The sequence below is a fragment of the Triplophysa dalaica genome, chromosome 4 (genome assembly GCF_015846415.1).
Source record: "Triplophysa dalaica isolate WHDGS20190420 chromosome 4, ASM1584641v1, whole genome shotgun sequence".
Classification (NCBI taxonomy): Eukaryota; Metazoa; Chordata; class Actinopteri; order Cypriniformes; family Nemacheilidae; genus Triplophysa; species Triplophysa dalaica.
Window position 1 is genome coordinate 12,850,391 of NC_079545.1, and position 22,500 is coordinate 12,872,890.

Genomic DNA, 22,500 nt, shown 5'->3' on the forward strand with positions numbered 1-22,500 from the left:
TTTTGTGTCTCATTACAACACAACCTTGAGTTCAAAAGTCTTTGAGCTTCACGATGGTATATTTTTGGATGAGTTACTCAACATAAACGAGCCATTGGCTACTGGAACATTCTTCCGTGGAGTAAAAGAGATGCCGTCATATGACTTAACAGTGTGAAAGGCTTTTAGAAGCGGTGACCCGGGTTCAAACCCATATAAAGATTGACCCTTTTTACAAAGCCTGACATTTTAAAAAGAGTAAGTGAGCGTGTGAAGCTCCATTTAAGCAAAGGATATACAACAGCTGAATTCTGCAATCCATTGGATACAGAGCAGCATTGAGTGAAAAGAAGACTCTATTGAACAGCTTTCAGAAGAGTTTGCTAAGTCTGTAAGCATGTCTTTAAAATAATGTTCTGCTTTCAATCAAAGTTCACCTAGAAAAGAGGACTCAAACAAACACAAAATCGTGTTTGCTGCACTGCTCTTAAAATGGATGTCTGCTTTGAGGCATTCGCGGATGTTTCATATCGTGACAGGAAGTCCCACTTGTTTACGTGAGTTGGATCCTTTTGGTTCAATTTTCTGCTTTAAATACAATTTTTCTAAAGAATTCACTTTTATATGTGGGATTTTTAAAACAAAATAAAGTAATTTAGAACCGGAAATGAAGTTTACAGTAACAATAAACAATATAAAAATGTATGTACATATCTCTGAAAAGCTGTAAACCCTTTTTTGCATAATACAACTTTTTATATCTAATATATATATATATATATATATATATATATATATATTACGGCATTTATGTTCTAAAAATATATCAAACGCATTTTATTTGCTAAGATTTTTGCTATTTGACACCCACTTATTTAAATACTGTGGTATACTTAATTTACTCCCCCTCGAGTTGTTCCAAATCTGTCTAAATGTCTTTGTTCTGATGAACACAGAGAAAGATATTTGGAAGAATGCTTGTTACCAAACAGTTATGGGCCACCATTGACTACCATAGTAGGAAAAAATACAATGATAGTCAAAAGTGCCCCAGAACTGTTTGCTTTCCTACATCTTTTTAATTAACTTATTTTGTGTTGAACAGAACAAAGAAATTTATAAAGCAATTTCTCCTACTATGGTAGTCAATGGTGGCTATTAAGAACTGTTTGATTACAAGCATTCTTCCAAATGAATTTCTCTGTGTTTATCAGAAAAAAGAAACTTCTTAATAAAAAGAAGAATAACTGAAGACAGAATCTTCGTTTTTGGGTGAACTGTTTTCCTGTTGCTCTTTATTTTATGAGTTGACAGTTTTTACAGTCATACAGCCCAGCCCAAGTAGATGAAGTACTCTTTCAAGAAACAGTATGTAGCTAAATTCTCTGAAAGATGCTAAAAAACATCACCTTCCTTGGAGGGAAGTCATAAAAAGCCCCATTTGAAGCTATATTTAAAACGCATCCCTATACACCAGTATCACATAACTGAAATGGGTTCTTAACATGTCTGGTTAATGCTGTAATGCTGATTCAGGGGCTAATTGTTCTCTAAATGTGTCAAATGACAGATGACCTACTGAGTCCATGAGCCATAAACACCAGTAGCTCATTATTAGTGAAGTTAATTAATTGAACACACTTCCTCAGTGCTGCTAATATGCACGCAAGCTGTCATCATAAATGCTGAGTTAGTGCTATGCCGTAAACACATTTGGCATATAAAACATGACAATGGAATACACTAGAAGGGATTTCACAGGAACCCAATACATCAATTAGGATGCATTCAAGGCATATTATCATTCTCGTCTACATAAAACATTAGTGTTTTAAACTCTTCTCGATTAACAACATTAAAGGACCCATTGGATGAAAGTCATTTTTTTCTGTGTTTAACTGCTATAATCGGGTCCCCGGTGCATCTAGCAACCCAGAAAACATGAAAAACAAGATCCCTGGGACAGAAAAAGCAGGATTAGCTTCAAAGTTGTTCCTCAAGAGGGATCGTGACCAACTGAACAAGACAAAGCAGAAGTAAGTAATATTTATCAACAGTCTGAATTGACGTACATGTACCGTATATATAGGAGGATAACGTTATATGATAGCGATCGGAGCTAAATCAGTCAAGGGCTAAATATAACAATCAAAGCCAGTGTTAATCTTACTCTATATTTATATGGCAAATGGGTACTTGGAGTTTAGCTGTATGTATGTTAATACATTAGTATGTTCAGCTGCGGCAAGCTGTTTGTTATTTGCTAATGAACAGGGGCAAACATCGTTAGTTTTGTTTTAAATGTCTCAAATCTTTCATCCTCAGGCTGAAAAATCTGTCACAGCATACTAGTTACGCTCTCATGTTGTGTGTGTAACGTTGTAACTTGTCAATGACAAGCACAAAAATCCACATAATTCCGCTGCGATCTGTAGGTGCGCATGCTGTGGATTTTAGGCAAGCATACACACACAACGTGAGCACTGTTAGCTGTGACAGATTTTTTAGTATCCGGACGAATGATTTGAGATGTCTAAATGAAACTAACTGCAGAGGAGTTCAGGAACCATAATTTAGCCAAACCATTGCCATGGCAGTCCTACATGTGTGTTGTGTTGACACGCTGGATGGAAGGAGGGTGAGGTGCACTGTAGCTGATTATCATTTAAAGAGACATGCACCAAAACGGGTTGATTTGAGCAGAGTTGTTTTTGATGAGGCAAAAGGTTTTTTGTTTACACAACCATTAAGTGATTTTAAAGAGTGCATAACTAGCGATTTTTAAGGTCCTGCTTTGGTTTATGGAGTGTCTAACAACAAGTTTATGTACAAAGGTGTAAAAACACTATTATTTTGTAGTAATTGGTAGTTATTCTTACCTTACTTCTTGACCGACTCTTAAATGATTTGTTCCGCGAATAATCTGTGTAATCCCCTCCTTTCCGCTAGCCTAGTTTGATGTGATTGATCAGATGGTCTAGTCTGCTGTGATTGGTCTACAGTGAATGTGGCTCACGAGCTACAGTGTTTGGGGGAAGTGAAGTTTTCGCGGGCAGTCCTAGCAAAACATAGGCGGGGACTATATGTAGTGATGTAAATCTGCGGTAAAAAATATTTTTAAGATCACTTCGAAAAAAAAATATTAAACTCATCAAAACCAAGAAATAACAGTAGTAATAACTATGGTATGGTTAAAAGCATCTGTAATAAATTAAAACTATGTTATGATTTATAATCTTAAAGTTTAAAAATTATTCTCTGGGCATTATATCATCAAGCTTCTTGAGGTTTAACCCCGGGAAACCAGGGCTCTTTTTTGCTTTTTATTCACTTAACTCATTTAAAAAAAAAGTCTAATGAATGAAATTAATATGTTTAGTCATTAAGCAGATGCTTTTATTCAAAGCGACTTAACGGAGCAATAAAGTGCTATGTCATGAAGTGGCAAAAATACAATAATTGCTAATTCCCACTCACTAGTTTCCACAAGTCGTGACCTAATAGTTAGAAACTCGGACTTGCAACCCAAACCATGCCGGTTCGAACCTCAGTACCAGCAGGGATCGTAGGTGGGGGGAGAGAATGATCAGCACTCTCCTCCACCTTCAATACCACGGCTGAGGTGAGACCCTTGAGCAATGCAATGACTGCTCACTGCTCTAGGTGTGTGTTCACGGTGTGTGTGTTTTACTCACTGCTGTGTGTGTGCACATGGATGGGTGTAAATGCAGAGCACCATACTTGGCCTTACATCACTCTCGCTTAAAAGCTAGAACAACACCTGTTGAGAGAAAAGAAAATAATTTGCCTGTCAGGTATTCACAGAAAAGATAGGCTTTAAGTAGTTGAATGTTGTGAGAGATGTGCTTGATCGGACTGAGTTAGAAAGAATGTTCCACCAGGAAGGAGTAGTAAAAGAGGATGAGCGGGATAGCGGTTTCCTACACTATTGAGAAGGCAAAACAAGACGCCTCACTTTTGCTGAATGCAGGGTTCTTGATGGGGTGTAGGAGTGTAGGATTGGGTGTAGGAGTGTAGGATTGGGTGTAGGAGTATAGGATGGGGTGTAGGAGTATAGGAGGGTGTGAAAGTATGCCAGTGCAGATCCAGTGATAGTCCTGTAGGCAAGCATTAGTGACTTCATTCAGATACGGGCTTCAACCGGTATCCAGTGGAGAGCGATGTTAAAGGGTGTCACATGAGCCCTTTTGGGCTCTTGGAAGACGAGGCGGGCTGCTGCATTCTGAACCAGCTGAAGTGGTTTGATAGCCTTTGCATGGAGACCATCAAGGAGAAAACTGCAGATGTCCAAACTTGAAATTACCAGAGCGTGGTCATACAGTTGTGCCACATGCTAAGTGAGATAGGGTCTAACCTTTCTAATGTTAAAAAAGCCAATTGGCATGACCCCGTTTGCAATGTGATCATTAAAGTACAGCTGGTCATCAAATTTGACTTTCGAGGTGCCTGGCTGTTTAGGAAGGAGTGATTGTGGTATTGCCAAGTTGGATGGTAAGATCGTGTTGCACCGTGGGGTGTGCCCGAAATACAAGTAGTTCTGTCTTGGCAGGGTAGAATGCAGGTAATGCAGTACAGGCAGCATAGGGTTTCTCCAGGTGGATGTTGAAATCTCTAAAGACTACAAGGCTGCCATCCTCTGGAAATGATGAGAGCATCACATCTAGCTCTTCAATGAAGTTGTGAAGAGGACCTGGGGGGCGGTAAACTACAACAGCACTTAGCTGAGTAGGAGAAGGGATATTAACAGCATGGTATTCAAATGAATAGTTGTTGTATAGTGAAGACAGTGGGAAATACTTCCGATTATTGGATTAAGTCAGTCTTGTTCACGGCTGACTGGCAGTTCCAGAGACCCACAGAGAGACAGAGGTGAAGAAGGGGAGCAGGGATTAGGGGTTAGTGAGCGTGCCCTAGGTCTTGGGTGAGGACACTGTCTTTGGGCGAGGACAGGATAAACTAGAAACGCATGTTATTAGTATACAAGGAAAGAGAAAGCAAAGGTATACTAAGTATTCTAAAGTGCCTTGCTAGTGTGCTCGCTTCATGGTGTCGCAGGTCTTTACACTCGTCGGTCACAGGCTTCATAGGAGGGCTAATGCTACCACGCCAGCGCAGAGGCACTGCTTAATGTGTTGTGATTAGAACTAACAGAATACAGCTGAAACACGCCTTCTTGATAAGCAAAACAAAGCCTAAATGACATGAATGGGCCACGTATCAAACAGCGATCAACCAGCTCCTTGCTTTCAAGTGCAAAACTATAATGTTTAGCAATAACGAGCGGCTAACTGCACCTTTAGATGACCACAGTAATACAGTACCCAACAGAAGAAAATGACAACACCTTAGCATTCAGTCAAATAGTAGATTAAATAAAAAAGCACAAGCAGAAAAAATCTTAACTAACAACAGGCAACAGTAAATCAAGGTAAACAGGGTAAAGAGCAGATATACACACTACTGCAGTCTTCTGCTGACTAAACGCTTCTCCTTAGGTACCAGAGTAAAGCCCGATTTTTTTGTTCCGCGTAGGACCTTCACCGTAGCTTACTTGTCGTTTTTTTATTTACACTTCTACGTCGTTGTCCCTGCTGAAAGGCAATGACCAATAGGCATCAGTGTCCATGGACGTGTTGCTTGTGTAACCAAGACAAGAGCCAAAGAAGAAGCAGCTCGTTTGAGAAGCATTAACATTGATAGCGGCAAGTAAATAGTCACTTTTGTTGCAGATTTGAGATGTTTAATACAGAAGCACAAACACGCTGAACACGCCTTCTCGATTAGGAAAACAAGGGCCACGTATCAAACAGCGGAATTATACTTCTGCCGACTAAAGTAAAGCATACACCTTCAGATTAAAAGATTTTTATGATCATTAGAACCATTTCAGTCAAGTGTTTCCAAAATTTTGACAGGTAGTGTAAATATGTGGAGTATATACAGTCAAACCAAAATTTATTCAGACACCTTCAACATTTCTCACATGATCACAGTTTATTCGCTAAAGTTTAGATAATGCACTGCAAAAAATTACTTTCTAACTTAGTTTTTTTTTCTTGTTTTCCTGTAAAAATGTCTACAAATTCTTGAATCAAGATGCATGTTCTTGATGAGCAATTTTACTAAAAACAAGACTTATTTTCTTAGGTCCGTTTGCTCATCAAGAAACTGCATCTTGATTGAAGAATGTTTAGACATTTTTATAGGAAAACAATAAAAAACTAAGTAAGATAGAATTTTTTTGCAGTGTGGTAATAAAATATGACAAGCACTCAAGAGTTAAACTGTGTCAAGACAAATTCATCTTGATAATGTCATCCTCCTGTTAGACTGTCTCATAAATTAATTAGGTTGTATAGCTGTAAGCTGTCAGCTGTTAAATTTATGTACACAATTAGATAATATCAATTTATGGCAACCAATATCAAACAATGCTTAATTCTGTTCAGTCTCTGGCGTAAAAGGTTGCATTGGCATTTAAAGAAAAAACATGTACTCAAAACGTGGTCAGGTCAAACTGTCTGAATGATTTTTGGTCCCAAATTTGTATCAATTTTACTGATAGTGTACTGCATGAAGAATTTTTGGGTATAATATGTCACAGTTTACTTTATTTTACTATCCTCGCTTACAAATGAACTATATAGTGTCCTGCACCCACTCTTAAAAATAAAGATGTCTAAACTCTTTCTTACAGTTTCTTAAGAACCTTTTCTGAAATAGAATTTTCTTTAGATGTTAAAGGTTGTTAATGAAACCAGTGGCATTGAAGAAGCTTCTGAAGCACCTTTTTTTAAGAGTGTTGTAAAAAAAGAATACGTGAATATGAATAATGTTTGGTTTGACTGTATGTTAACAAACATTCAGATCAATTAAAATATCCTTAAAGAATACCAAAAGGAATACTAAGTTACAGTGACTGTACATTGATAGTAAAACCCTGCATTTAAACTTGTGTTTTGAAGATCTTTACTGCAGTATGCAGTGTTTTCCCTCTGGGGCTACAGCAGAACTTTTGAATTTGTAAGTATATTGTGAATATAGTGTTTTTCAATGTTTTTTAATTCAGAAACACTGAGGTATTTGCTTTGTTAAAGCGACAGAGAAATATACTTGTGAGTCAATAAAAGATATAGAGTACACACATACAGTACACTTTTTGGAACAATACTGTACATCAGGTGAGAACTAGACGGCACTCTTCAATTTTCAATTTTATTTAAAGTAGCTTTGACAATGTCTATTATCATTTAATCAATTTAATACATTTAATTTACATCATGGATTCCTGCAATTGATCATTACTTCTCCAAGGAGGTGATAATTCATTTATTAGTAGAAGCATGTGTTCATGTCTGCCGGCAACATTATGATGTATTAGTCTATACTATTCTTATTGTAGCTTAACATTCATAGTCTCTTAAAGCCTAACATGACCGATTTAAACAATGTACACCGGGCACGTTTCTTATTCAGTGGTCAATTTATTATTAACATCTTAAATGTTGTTATCTGTGATTTAAAAAGATATTTGTATTCTGTCTTGTGATGAATTATGGGACATCATACCCATTAATTTAGCCATCAATGTATTTAACTTGTCATCCAGACTCAACAACCTTTAACCATATGCCTAAAATCGAAAGGCGTGCACACCCTTGGGCCAACAGCTCCGCAGTGTTGCCCTAAAATCCACCTGGGTGTAAACATGAAACAATATTCCCCACATCTTGTTCAGTATTAATAAGACCACATGGAGACAGAAAAATAAGCAAAGAAATGCAGAGTATACAATGGCGTGTCAAGATGCTTTAACTTTTACTCAGTTTTTTATTTGTACTTTACTTTTAGGACACTCTTTGACTCAGGTAAACTTCACCTTTGACATTATACTGGCCTCATTCCCTTGTTGTCCTACTTTGAGAGGACACCGTCTGGCCAAAAGTACTTGGACGTTATCCCAGAGAAAACCCCAAGGAGGCACGATGACTCCCCAGAAGCGACCGTGGAAATGGGATGAAATGCTGTTGATGCTGGTCTGTTCATGACACCCACATTCCTCTCAAATCAGTGATTGAATGTTGTACTTATGGTGTCAATGTGCATCCTCAAATGGGATTGTTTAGTCAATCTGATGTTGTTTCAAACCTGTATGACTTCCTTTCTTCTACAGAACACAAAAGGAGGTATTTTGAAGAATGTGGTTAACCGAACAACGGTACCGCAACATTGGTTTTGTGTCTAGACAATAGAAGGAAATGGGTTCCAACATTGTTCAGTTACCAATGTTCTTCAAATGATCTTCTTTTGTGTTCTGCAGCAGAAAGTCATTCAGGTTTATAATGACAAGATGTTGAGTAAATGATGACATAATTTTAATCGATTTAATAATACAAAATCTAAAATCTTCAATCAGAAAAAACTTAAAATATTATTGCAAGGATATTGTTTATATATTTCAATGTACTTATGTATTCATGAAGATATGAAAATTATGTCATCATTTACTCACTTTTATGTAATTTAAATTACGGTAAGTAGTGAATGATGTCCTAGAACTAAAAATTATTAGCATTATTCGAAATATCTTTCTCTGTGTTCATTGGAACAAAGAAATTTACACAGGTTTGAAACAACCTGAGGATGAGTAATTGATGACAGATTTTTCAGTTTTGGATGAACTATCCCTTTAATATGTGCATTTTTGTTTCATGATGAAAAGTTTGTTTTTTCGTGCCTTCAGATTCCTCCAGCTTCACTATAATCTTAAGATTTTAGAACATCTCGTTTTATCCATTAATCTCCTCCATTTCATTTCCTGAGTGAAGTCAAATTTTGTTAGCCTCAAGTGCATTAGTAACATGTTTTATTTAATTTAGAAAGGCAAGTCAACAACTAGCTTTTTACTTACCCTCCTTCAGTTTATTATTCTTTTTGTTCCATTTTTTTGTTTGCTAATGCTTTAAAATTTCAGTAGTCAAAACAGCATCTGTGACTTTTTATAGGGTATTACAGTAGATGTTTACATTTAACAGTAATTATTTTTAGGATGCCTGTAATGGGCTTTATAAAGATGCCGGGGGGTTGGGGGAGCGCTGGTGGACGTGCATTAGTACACATACATGTTGATGCATGAAAAGTAAGCATTTGTTGCATAAGCAAACGTAAGCTTTTCTCATAACAACTGCTAGACTACAACAGTGGCATCAGATGAATTTTCCTAATTATTTTAGTTTTTAAGGTCAGTGGAGAACATCTACAGCATGATGTGAATGATCTGTTTGATTTGTCCTTCAGTTTGAAATAATGTATGAGTGGGTGTGTACAGTAGCTTAGAGAGAGCTTAGTGGGCAAGCGTGTACCTTGAAAAAAAGTTTAAAATATAAGACCAATTCATTCAACATTTTAATTATTTTGACCCTGGACCTGAACCAGTCATAAGTAGCATGGGTATTTGGCATCATGATCATGTTCCATGAAAATATTTTGTAAATTTCCTACCGTAAATATATCAAAACTTTATTTTTTTTGGATTGGATGCAGCAAATTTATGAATAAAAATAGTTGGAAACAAGCATAAAAACTTCATTCGCTGCTGCCCACTCTTTGGGAATTACCTACTCAAGTTTGGTATCTATGTAAAGCTTAGAATTTTACTTTTCAGGTTCTTCTACTCTCCACAACGTCATTACAGCGGTAAGCCAATAGAGAGCGGTAAAACAAACCTGTTTCTTCCTAGCAACGGCTTGCTACAGCACCTATGATGGACAACTTTAAAGGCCCCTTAACTCACAGTTCCAGGTCTACATCCCCTATCATCATCTTAGGACTGATAATGAGCGATAACTGGTTGTTCCATCACAGCGAGGCACCAAATCACTTGCAAAAATCTTTTGTCATTCGGTTCCCCAGTTGGAATGAACTGCCAGCCTCCAACCGAACAGCAGCATCCTTCTCAATTTTCAAAAACTTGTCAAAAAACGAGTTGGGCGTATTACGTAGTATTTCTGTGCTCGATACACTCCTCCAGCGATCGTACAGGTTTCAGAAAGTTTTTTTTCGAACATATAAAACTGTTCACAACAACTTTTCTTAGTCCCAGCACTGAAAGATGCCGGACATGAACCACATGGGGTGACTGAGTGATGTCTGTGTTTTGTTGACAGATTAGATCAATAATTAAATCAGTACTTAAACAAAATGTGTAAATAATGAGAACATTTTTGCCAGGCAAAGTGCTACAGGGAAACAATATTATTGCATTTACGACCAGCATTACCACTTTTACAGATGCTAAATGACTATTCTCACTTGAGTTCATCTTTAAAAACCGTTTTGCATAATTGCAAACAAGAACGAGATGCATGAAACAAGAATGTAGATGCATGAAATCTGCAAGTTTATGTAATCGAATATCAAATTAGTCAAGCATCCCTAAACACGACAAAGCACAAACATCATTGTGTTATTATCTGACATATGTACAAATATGGTGCCCCAGCCATTTACCTGTATACACATATGTGGAATGTGGTCTCATATTTGAGCATACATTATAGTTACTCTTCTACGTGTACTGTGGCGGTATGTTATAGTAATAATTTTAGATATGAATATAAAAAATATTATGGTACTATGCAAAAATACCATAGGACTTAACGATTTAGTGCTAAATGAAGACATACTGGAACATTTTCATTAAGAGAAAAAAATCTTATTTCACATCATGTAATGGTTTACAGACGTGCTTAAAAACATAGCATTTCTGCTTCCCATCATGCCTGAATCTTGTCTAAAAAACAGCGATGTCACTAATCTCCACATCTTAAACAGATCAGAAGACACAGTAGCAGCAAACATTGTCTATTTGTCTTGTACATTGATGCCTTTTTATTTTTCATACTTTGCAATATTCATTTGGACATTCATTCCAAGTATGTTGTTTTATTAATGTTTATCTGTGTCTCATATATTAGTGATTTTTGCAACAACAAATTTAGTACATGCACATCAAATTTGAAAACATTAATATCAATAACCAGGCCAGTCGTTTGTATGCCCTTCCCGGGTTTAGTGGGCTGAAGGAAGATATGACATCTGTTATGAGAAGGCAAAACCTACTGATGTGCAAAAACCTTAGATGTTCGTAGACTCATAGCCATTTGTGAGTCTGTATAATTACCAAACCCTTAAAAAAAATGACATTCTTGTTTTTTCTATTCTGTATGTTATATATAGGGGTCTGTAGATTTGCTGCCATTTACTGTACTTAAGTTCATTTTAAATGAATACCACAGATGATTCAACGCATTTAAACGCCAAAACCAGAGGGGGCCATACTCTCTCTCTTTTCCTATGGGCTATCAATTATTATCATGACCTAATTACATCAATAATGTCATAGCAGTATAAAATTCATCTTGGGGCAAATTACATCTTTCTTCAAGGAAGTACAATTGTGTCTTTATTAAAGTAACTGTCATTTCAAATGTGTGTAATGGGGAAAAGTGATGAATAAATGGATAGATTAATTAACAATTGAAGCAAAAAAGAGTGAAGAATGAAAGGAGGAGATGCTTAAAATGAAAATACCTGGATTTTCTCAGGTAAAAAATCTATAAATCTGTATGTCTCTCTCTCTCTCTCTCTCTCTCTCTCTTTCTCTCTCTCTCTTGCCTAATTTTAACACAAAATACATTGTGCAAAATATTTCATACGTTTATTATTATGTTTTTGACAGATGCTTTCATCCAATGCCACTTACAGTGCATTCAAAGTATACATTTTTCCAATTTACATGATTGCAATTAATGTGAGCCATACGACTGGCGCCGTGTTGAGTGATAATTTTGTAAAATTAATTCTAGTCTAATTTTACAGCCTAAACAGAAGTCTCCGACAGAGTTGCAGAAGAAAACAAAAGATGGGTTTTGTGATGCTTTACGTCTTGTGTGTGATAGAGAACTCCAGCACTTTTGACGGATCGCAGTTTATTGATCTGTGTCAAATCTTTTTAATGGAGACTGCATGTCAGGTTGGCTTGTGAAACTAACGATTTCCAGTCCAAGAAAACAAATGTAATCCAAAGGCAGATACTGTACCAACCCTGGAGTTTTAAAGTTTAGGAAGATGACATGTTAATGACAAAAACATTTTTTTGGAAAATTTAACAATGAAGTAATATTTTAAAGAAGGAAATTGCACATCAACTGAATACAACTTGAATTATTTGAGTGATATCTATTTTGTTACATTTTACATGTATGCATTTGGCAGATGCTTTTATCGAAAAAGGTACTTTCTAATTTTTTATATTATTTGAGGGATTGAGCACTTGTCTCTTAAAGGGTTGTAACCAGGGTATTTTCATCACACCATTATATTTCAGCGTTGTGTTGGCTTTCTTATTACCGGTCTTGCCAACACCTCCATTTGCAAACTCTGCTTGCAGTTCGAGAGAGTTTTGAGGAAGGAAATGTGTATGCCAAATATAGAATTATCATCTTTATACAGAGGCTGTTATCACAACTTTAAAAGAACTTAGAAATGTGGAAATTAATTGGTCATCATAAAGCAGAATATTCATTTTATGGCGACCAGAATGTACATTTTTCTTCATTGTCTAGCCCAACATGTATAGCGCAATATATGCAGGAGGAGAGACTATGGGGCTAGTTGTCACACACTGTCAAGTGAATCACTTTCCTGGGAGGTTCCTTTTTAAAAGTTCTGTCCCATATATGACAACCTCGCATGAACCGTGCGTGCACGCATGTGATGGTCAACACAGGTCTGCAAGACTGCAAGTATTCACATTCATTCAATTTTACTTCTGTTGCCTTTATGTGCATTGTTTTAAAGCAGCTTTACAGTAATAAAGCACACATCAAGTGTGTCTTTCAGGATAGGGCCTGAGTTATTGGTAATATTCTTTATATTCTAAATATATTTATTCTCAATAACACATGAGATTAAGTTTTTCAACAAGAAAATCAGGTAAAAAAATTAAGATTAAAATCTTTCTCTCATTTCTCTGTGGCAGACATTTTCCTTTCAACATCTACAGCAGAAACATCCTGTCAAGCTAACTATGTAATTTCTCAGCATCCCTTCTGTGTGACAACTGTGTTAACCTCCATCACTCTCACTCAACACGGCACTCTGGTGGTCTCAGTTACGCCCCATAAACCCCCCCTTCCCCTCTTTGGAACAAAGCGTATTAACACTTGTCATCAGTCCTGGATGGGTTATATAATATAAGGTGATAGCCAATCATTTTGGGGATTTGAGTGGGATTGCTTGGGCAAACCACATGGCTCCCGGGAAGGTATTGATAAAAATATGCAACACTGTACACTACAAAATTGTTTGGTCAAAAACCTTAAAATAAGTTTTTATGTGACATTATTTAAGGACATATGAAGTAGTCTTTTTTTGCTCGATTCACTCCGCCATTGTTCTTACAGGTTTTGTATGCATGCGTCAACCAGCCAGCATGAGAAAGAGCAGGCCCATCAATGCCGCTTCAGCTCAGCTGATGGACGTTTAGCTGTGTTTGTTTGCTCACTGCATTTCGATGATGAATGTTATATAAACTGTGGATATAACGCTTGTTTGAAACTGATAGTTGGTGCGGTGTCAGCTCTTTAAGATGCCGGACATGAGCCGCACATGGTAAGTCAAACTAAGTCATATATCTGTTTTTTATGGCAACCACCGTGTTCATGTAGTATGTTAACACAAACTCATAGTGAATCAAACCTTATGCAGGGATAATGAGTTGCTTTATTGTGTGCTCGTGCTGTACTTCCGTCCCCCCTGCATGCCTCCAGTAGCTTTACTTTTTCCGGAAATAATCGTACAGCTGTATCTGTCTTTTATAAATTTGATCAGGCTAAATCCTTTTCGAAGATACGAAATACTAAGATTATTATGAGATTGGCAGAAACTGTCTGTTACTGTACCTCATATTTAACATCTACCTTTGTGTTACACAGAAAAATTGTTATATGGGTTCAAAACAACATGAAGGTGAGTAAATTAATTAATCGTCTTAATCTGGTTTTATTCTTGTTTTTTAAAAAAACTTCACCACTTTAGGTTACACAGAAAAATATTTTTTCATAGCAATATATAGATAACAATAGCACAGTATTTCACAGATGTTAATGGAAGGCCTGGGCTAGAGGTCAGATAGGGATGAGCAGGGGTTTTGTGTGTTGGTTTCAGTTCAAAATTCTTTTGAATGATTTTGAAACTTAATAAAACCACACTGACATACATTCAGAGTCAGCAAAAGATTTTCACGGAAAGGTTGCATTGTGTATTTTTCATCAATATCAAGTTGGGGCACAGCCAATTTTTTTACTTGTTTTTTTCATGAATTTTGTTTCATATTTTACTCGTTAAATGTTGCTGAATCCTTTTTCACAAGATCACATGTTTCAAATTTTAGTATATTTTTTTTAATATGTAGTCAAGACTTTGAAGTACATCCCTATACAGACACTGACTCTCATAAATGTACATACTGTAAAAACTATTTACTGAAGTGAAAAAAGATGACAACTAGCCCTGATATCCGGCAATATAAAATAAGTGTGAAATCTGCAATAACCACTTTCCCTTTCTCTCTACCAATCCCAATCCAAGACGGTCAAAAACAACAAACAACACTGACAGGTGTAATTCAATATGCCAGGCGCATCGCAGGTGAGTTTTACCTCAGAGGTAGCCCTTTCCGGGTTTCCACATTGCTTGGCAGAGCCATCCAGAAGAGCCGACATGTCTCACGACTCAGGGACAGGAGCCACAAGAACACTACAGACCTGAGGCTAATTTCAGGGCCACTGGGAAAACCTGCTTTTTGAACCTGAACTGCATCTCTTTCCGTCCTCATTTCGAAAATCCCAAAGACAGCCAGACTGTGTGTGTCTCATTTGCAATTTTTATGTGGATCTGTCCCTTTCCATCTTCGCGCACTGGATTCCATGTCAAACAAATACTTTTTTCTGTCACATAAGAAAGAGTTGCTTCCTCTAAGAGTATAGTCTTCCTCCACTTACACAGGAGTTTAATTATTAACATCAATCTCATGAATAATTCACATCACAATTATTAATCTCAAAAGGAAACACCGGATTTGAAATGACCAAAAAAAGAAATATTGTGGGAGACTTTGGCTATTTCACAGAAAGAGGTCACTGTTACGTAATTTACTCAACTGAGTAAAAGTCTTACAGTATATCTTGGATACATTTTTAATGTTCTTTTGACAAAACAACCGTCAAAAGAGGGTTAAAACAGTACCTTCTCTTATGGATCTTGTGGAGGTACAGTTCATTAAAGCACTGACAAGATTTCCATTTAGCCTTTAGAATGACACAACAAAAAAGTGTCACCTGAGTGTCATACACAATCACATTAGCACATCAAATGAACATTATCCAACCATGAACCAAGGCATGAACCCTAAAATGTTACTGTGTGTTACTTCTATTGTGCCCACACTCTCTCCAGTGCTCAAGACTCAAGTTGGCTCAGATTTGTGTGGCTCCATGCAACTTTAACAAAGTAATTAACACAGCCTGTGCACAAAGCACTCGCTTTCATTAATCTTAAAACTAGAACAACATTTTATCATTGTCACCCGGTCCTGTAATGAAACTAGAATATCCCTATAAATAAGAGCTAGACTCCTCAGTCTCATTTAAACTTAATTCTCATGGCCAACTTAATTGTAATATTTGTGATCCATGAATTAGTTTGATTTGTTTTTAACACTAGAGGAATAACGATGATTCATTTAGCTGTGATAATACTTTAGCCCATTAGTGAAACCAAGAACAGATTATATTCCCGTGAGGCGTCTTTGTGGAGGCATCACTTTGTCGCAAATGCGAGATGTTGCAGTTTGACTTAATTATATTTAATAGATGTGACGTGGTCAGTAGCCTTTGGTAGGTGGAATAGAAACTGAATGTACGAATATAAGAAGTTACAAAAATATCACAAAAACATTTGCAGCTGTTTGAAATGAGGTTGCAGCCAAGAGATTGCACTTTACAGAAAAGACACATGATGAATTTCACATGTTTTTCACATGTGATCACGTCTACATGTGTTTAACATGTGCAAAAAAACGTGTGTTTTTGGAAGATTTTTGGTGTAAATCCCATGTGAAATGATCACACGTTCTTCACATGTCACAACATGCTGCAAATGTCATTAATGGATTTTTACATGTTATACCGTGGGTGTCACATGAGAATTTACTTAAGATTCACACCTAAATGTTCCAAAAACACACATTTTACACGTGATCCCATATTTTATCAATAGGGGAAAAGACCCCAGCTGAAGAGGGGTAAGAGTCACACAATGCTATTTTGTCTATATCAATTTCGCAACTGCAGTGGTTTATTTCTAGGTGTGAGGCCACCGCGGAGTTTTCATCTTGTGGGCCCAGAGTGTCCGAGGCTCTAGGGTATTGGCCACGTCTTTAATCCGTCCTTGATTGAAAAATGTTGGTTTAATGTCAGTCTTTTAACAACTCCTGATTTCCCCCCTCACACTCCCAGAGCGCTCAGTTTTGGTAAGAAGATAATGTGTCTCTAGATTATTTATTGATTTGTTTATTTAGTGAATGTACTAAAGTAGGTAGGCATAAAATCCCAGGGAACACACATACTGATAAAACGTGTAGTTTATGCAATGTCGGTTCTGCAAAAAATGCATAAATGGAATGCAATTATAAATACTTAACGATTTTTGTTAAACAAATATGAGGAAATTTAACATGGTACACCTTAAAGGTTTACACAAACCCTGTTGACCTTACCAGCTTGAATTCTCCCACTTGTGGTAATTTGTCAATCAAGTCTGTCCTTTCTTCCCCGCTCCTAATTTTCTTTAGTCTGATAAAGGTCTTCACTCGCTGTGGAAAGGGCCTGGTCTCTAGAGATCAGTGGACTCTAGATGTGAACTGTGATAGTGGCTCGTGGAAAGGATGGACAGATCAGACATGGATTCTTTATTCCCTCCTCTGGTTAATGAACAGTATATCACTTCAGGGAAAAGGGATTTTTGAAGAACCTTCCGGGTGAAAACACGTCAAGTAAATGGCGTCAATAGACGTTGCTTTTGAGATGTATGGGGAAATGGCTTGCTAGTTTGACTACCATTATTGAAATGATCGATGAACAATAAAATAAAGGTGGAGTATATGTCAGGACTATTTGAACAATGAATAATAATGGTGGGTTAAAAGGCATTTCAGTGTCTCTTAAGGGACTTTCATGCAGTGCTGGCTTCTGTCAAACTAATTTAAGATTATAATCTTTGAAAATGCCATCCAATAAGGGTTTATTAGATGTGTTGTTCAGCCATGTTCGATATTTATTTATCTTTCTTGGCTCCTTTAACAAACTGCTAAATGCTGTCTCATTTTCAAGTCGCTTTGGATAGAAGCATACACTCTTAAAAATAAAGGGGCTTAAAAAGTTCTTTACGACAATGCCATAGAAGAACCATTTTTGGTTCCACAAAGAACCATTCAGTCAAAGGTTCTTTAAAGAAGCATCTCTTTCTTACTTTTTATAATCTGAAGACCCTTTCTTCGCCACAAACAGAAAGGTTCTATAGATGTTCAAGGTTCTTTGTGGAACCAAAAGGTTCTTCTATGGCATTGAAGAACCCTTTGAAGGATCTTTTTTTAAAGAGTGTAGAAACAAAGGAAAACAAATGAATGTACTGTAGATATAAATGAATACCAAATATTCTGTCAAGGTTAAAAAAAACATCATGTGGCTGAAGAGATCTACAGTACTATACAAAGTTAAAATGAATATTAAGCAGCCCGGGTCAATTTAAATGCAAGTTTTAAAAAGGAACAGTTCATTATTTATTCATTCTCATTTCTCTTTATATCCATTTGACTTTTCTCCTCTGTGGGACACAAAAAGAGTTCTTTACAGCAAAATGTCATTCTTTTCCATGCAACTAAAATTGTGATGAAATCGATACTTTTATATTTTACCCTTTTAAAAACTTGACAACCCATGTTCCTCAAACGAGCTTTCATTGTATGGAGGAAAATTGTGAAAATTCTCATTGTGTGTTCCACAGAAGAAGGTGTCAGATTATGACACCCAAGTGTTTTTGTTTTGTATTGTTTTGTAATACAAATATCTTAACATTATTTAATCAAAATACAATTACTTGACAGGAAAAGTGACCTTAGATATTTAGATACATAGTTTAATGAAAAAGAATGTAAGAATTAAGTAAGTTTATGGTACAAACAAGCAAAAATCTGTCCATGGGGGGACAAAAAATTAACTTGAATTAGGTACTTGAGAAAAAGGTCTCTAAATTCAAGTTATTCTCACTGCAGGGACCAATTAATTTAATTCTTAATTCTTTCATTTCTTTTTCATAAAACAAGACTAAATATCTTAGGTCACTTTTCCTGTCAAGTAATTGTATATTGATTAAAGACGTTCAGATATTTAGATATCAGACAAAAAAGCCTAGTCAGAATGTCATTGTTTGCAGTGATATGTCAATAAAGTGCTGGGAACACTGCAAGGCATTTCAGTTCATCAGAAACATGCAAACAGTATGTACAGTATGTCACAGTCTACAGTATATACAGCGGTGCACCAGTACATTGCCAATCACAATGCCGACTGGCTGATCTCATCCATTAAAGATTTGATGAACTGGGCTTTATTGTATTATACTGTTGTATGAGGTGTACTTATGACGTTTGCGTGGTTTTTACATTCAAAAACATCAAAAGCAATAAGTAATAGGCTATTTCTACCCGGGTTTTGAGGCCGGCTTGACAAACAATTTCCTGACTTATTTCCCAGATGTGATGGCAAGGTTTCTGTATGTTGTTTACATTTACATTTACATTTAGCAAAAGCTTTTATCCAAAGTGACTTACAAAGAGTTTAGGAGCAATAAGCGATAGTTCATACAGGAGCCATAATACATTAGGTGCCAATACAAAGTTACTGGTTTCAACAAAAGCTAGACCACTACCTGTTGAGAGAAAGGGTTTCATGATATCTGTACCTTTCAACATTTGAGCCCCCTGATCGCCAACCGGACAGAAGATCACCTCGATCCCGAATCTCAAATGTTACGAGAGTTTCCATGATAAATAAACAAACGAGATGGTCCCGATAACTTATGGATATGACCCAGCATCCGAAATAATACCAAAACAGCCTCCATTATTTGCAAACGGTGGATAAAACCTTGAAAAATTATATATGGGCCCAACAAATCACAGAGATGCCGATTCGCACAGGACTAATATCATCACAGGACCTCGGTGTTCGTCAAAATATGGTAGGTCCTTTGTGGGGGAGTTTTTACATCACAAATTACAGACATGGACGATTCGCACATTAAGCGATCTCTAACAAAGCAATAGTGACGCATAGTACAAAAATGTTGTACTAAGATTGCTGCGCCATTCCTATCAGAACCAATATTGACGCCACAGCACTGCTTTTTAATTTTAGTCTCTACGCAAATCCATCGTCGACCTCTGCCTTGTTCACAAAGGCATGTTTTACCCATGTGTACTGGAACCTCTTTAAAAATAAACTTCAACCACGCATTACTAATGTCGGAATCCGAAGGAAGGTTATGCAGCGACTGTATTCTTCCACAATGACAGATAGGTGCATTCCAGGACCTTCAGTTCGTTTGAGCCTTGTGTCAATACGAGTTTTAATTTAGTTACAAGGGTGTTTTCAGTGCTGACACTAAAAGGATGTTCACTTGAATACGATTCCTTCTTATATAACAAAAGCTTGTGTTAAAATTGAGTTTAATTCATCGCCCCTTCAAATCAAAATCAAATCATGCTAACCTGACCGACGATATTGCTTCATTGTAATATACTAGAAAATCTCTAAACAACAGCTGCATGTACTCTCCACAGTTATAATTTCAGTCGTGCTCGAATACACAACTCTTTTCAAACAAACATGTATCATATTAGACATTTACAGTAGAAGAGTCTATTGAAAGATGTTTGTGGTACGTACATGCATGATATATTAAAGCCACTCCTAAACCATAGCAGACACATTGTGCTGGAAAAAAGAAAATGCATCTTTTGGGACATTTTCCTTGAGCTGCTTAATCAATTGATCCTTTAAAAAACAGTGTGTGACAACAACAGGGATGCATGTTAAATACACCAAACCGATGTCTGCCTTTAAAGAAAAAACAGACAAATGCAATGTTTTCAGCTGGGACCGATGCTTCCAGGCCAAATGATAAAGCTGTAAAGTCCAAATGCCAAATGCTACATGCCTGCAAAAGGTTAAGTATCTGAGCTGTAAACCATTTCCCATTGGCTTTGCTATCTGAAAGCAACAGTCTTTTGAGGGTAAACTGAATTTCAGTGGTCAATCTCTCCAATACAGAGATTCAAGATACAGGAGAGATACCGTTACCAAAAGTTATCATTCAATCATTTATCGGATTAAGAATTAAATAACATTTGTTGCTCAGTCATTTTCCTGGCCTACAAAACATTTATTATTAACCCACATTAGACATTTGAAATGTTTGAGGTGGTGGGGTCTAGGGGCACTAAGTAAGTGGGCCTTATATTTGGAATTGATGTTCTTGTTGCTATTGTTTACATAATTTGAACATGCCCACTGTAAAATTGAAAATTTTACTTTAAAACATGAGTCCTCCTTTGTCCTGATTTGTTTGAAAAGCAATGAATCAATTTTGAAGGGGCTGTTTATTTCTTCCACTTTGAAAGGTTAATGTATGTGGCAAAGCTGCAATATGAAAGAGTCTAACATATATATGAAATTATCAACATGATCAGATCTCTTGCAGAGTCTTCTTGTACTTGGGAAGGCCAAGGATGTTGCTTCTTCAGATGTGTCAGAGCAAATCACAGTCTGCCTCTAACCCCCTCGCGTTGTCACACGGGCGACTGGCTGCAGGTGAATTGACCCTATTCTAAGACTAGGACACGCCGTTGTCAGTCCTAATGTCTGTTTTACACTGGACACCTCCAGATAGTTGCCTTGACATTTAAATAAGGCAAGTTTGCGCTGCAGTAGGGTACTGAGTGATAATATTTGAACTGATGAGCACTTCTATTAAATGAGCAACAATACTGAGAAACATTTATGACATGATGGGAAGTTGACATGACATGGCAAGCAGTGACAGCAATGTTCGGCAGTTTGACATGCTATAGTAAATATTGACTTTATTAAACATTTTATTATTTCATACATTTTATTTTTAAATCATCTACAAGCGTGAATATTGATGAAGAATATGGCACAAATAATTGCGTTGTTAAGCAGGGATATTTAAGTAAACTGCAAAGCGCAATCTGAAAGAGGATGCAAAAGAAAAATACAGAACACGTTCTCTTTTCACATCCTACTGTGCATATGGGGTCTGAGAACACACAATCTAAATTGTAGTTTAAGGATATTGAAAAAGACAACTGTAACTAAGTTTTAACTCCAAGAGTGGACCAATTTACGATTATACAAAAAGTAACGTTGGTATCAATTTATGGACCGGTAGAGAAAAATCCAACCTGCCCTCACCTGTCCACGCTGATCACGCACAGCGTCATGATGGACGCCGTGCAGCACATCACATCCATCCCGATGAAAATGTTACAGAAGACTTCTCCAAAAAGCCACATTCCACCCGTGAGGTCCGTCACGATCACAAAAGGCATCACCACGATCGCCACGGAGAGATCTGCCACGGCGAGAGACACCAACAGATAGTTGGAGGGCTGTCTGAGCTTTTTAACGACGCACACCGCGATCACCACCAGCGTATTTCCAATCACCGTAACGGTGGTGATGATAGCTAAAATCAAGCCGATGACGATCTTCTCCGTCGTGGTATAGTCGAGTAACTGCTCCCCGCAGGAATTGTTCCACATGGCCATCGGGGCGTTAAAGAACAGTTGTGAAGAACCATTGAGAACTTCCGAAACGACCTCTGGGTGGGTGAACGAGAAAATATCTAATGGACCCGATGAGTTGAACATCATCCCCGCGCCAATATCCCGAAAGCTCGCCAAGAGTCCACTCCGTGCGCCAAACGCATGCTGAACCAAGAGCACGGCGCTGATCTGGGGTGTTTTCGAGCTTTCCAAATAAAAAGAAAAGGCAAGAAGTCAACATACAAGAAAGGAGGACTTCAATAAAGAAGAGGGAAAATCACTGTGGTTTGACTGTGGGTTGGTTTTGTGCGTTGATGTGGCTGAGCACTCCTTAGCTTGATGGAAGTGACAGTTCCGCCGTTCGTGCGGGGAAGTGTGAGAATTGCGCACTCTAGTAGGTTAAATGCGTAACTTTCACATCATATGGAAGAGGATGGTATTTGCTCCACCTACACACGTTTTGAATACATGCTGTATCTTTTTCTGAGGAACCTCAAACGATCTATGCACTTGTTGATTTTAAATATTGG

The 22,500-nt window shown here is 37.1% G+C and overlaps 1 protein-coding gene across 1 annotated transcript in view; it reads right to left on the reverse strand.

Moving 5' to 3' along the window:
- Window positions 1–22,500, reverse strand: part of htr7c (5-hydroxytryptamine (serotonin) receptor 7c) — a 32,426-nt gene extending 9,926 nt beyond the window's left edge. Inside the window, 1 exon segment of the mRNA XM_056746586.1 lies at window positions 21,618–22,500. Within this exon segment, the coding sequence (XP_056602564.1) occupies window positions 21,618–22,078 (461 nt within the window). The 5' untranslated portion in view covers window positions 22,079–22,500.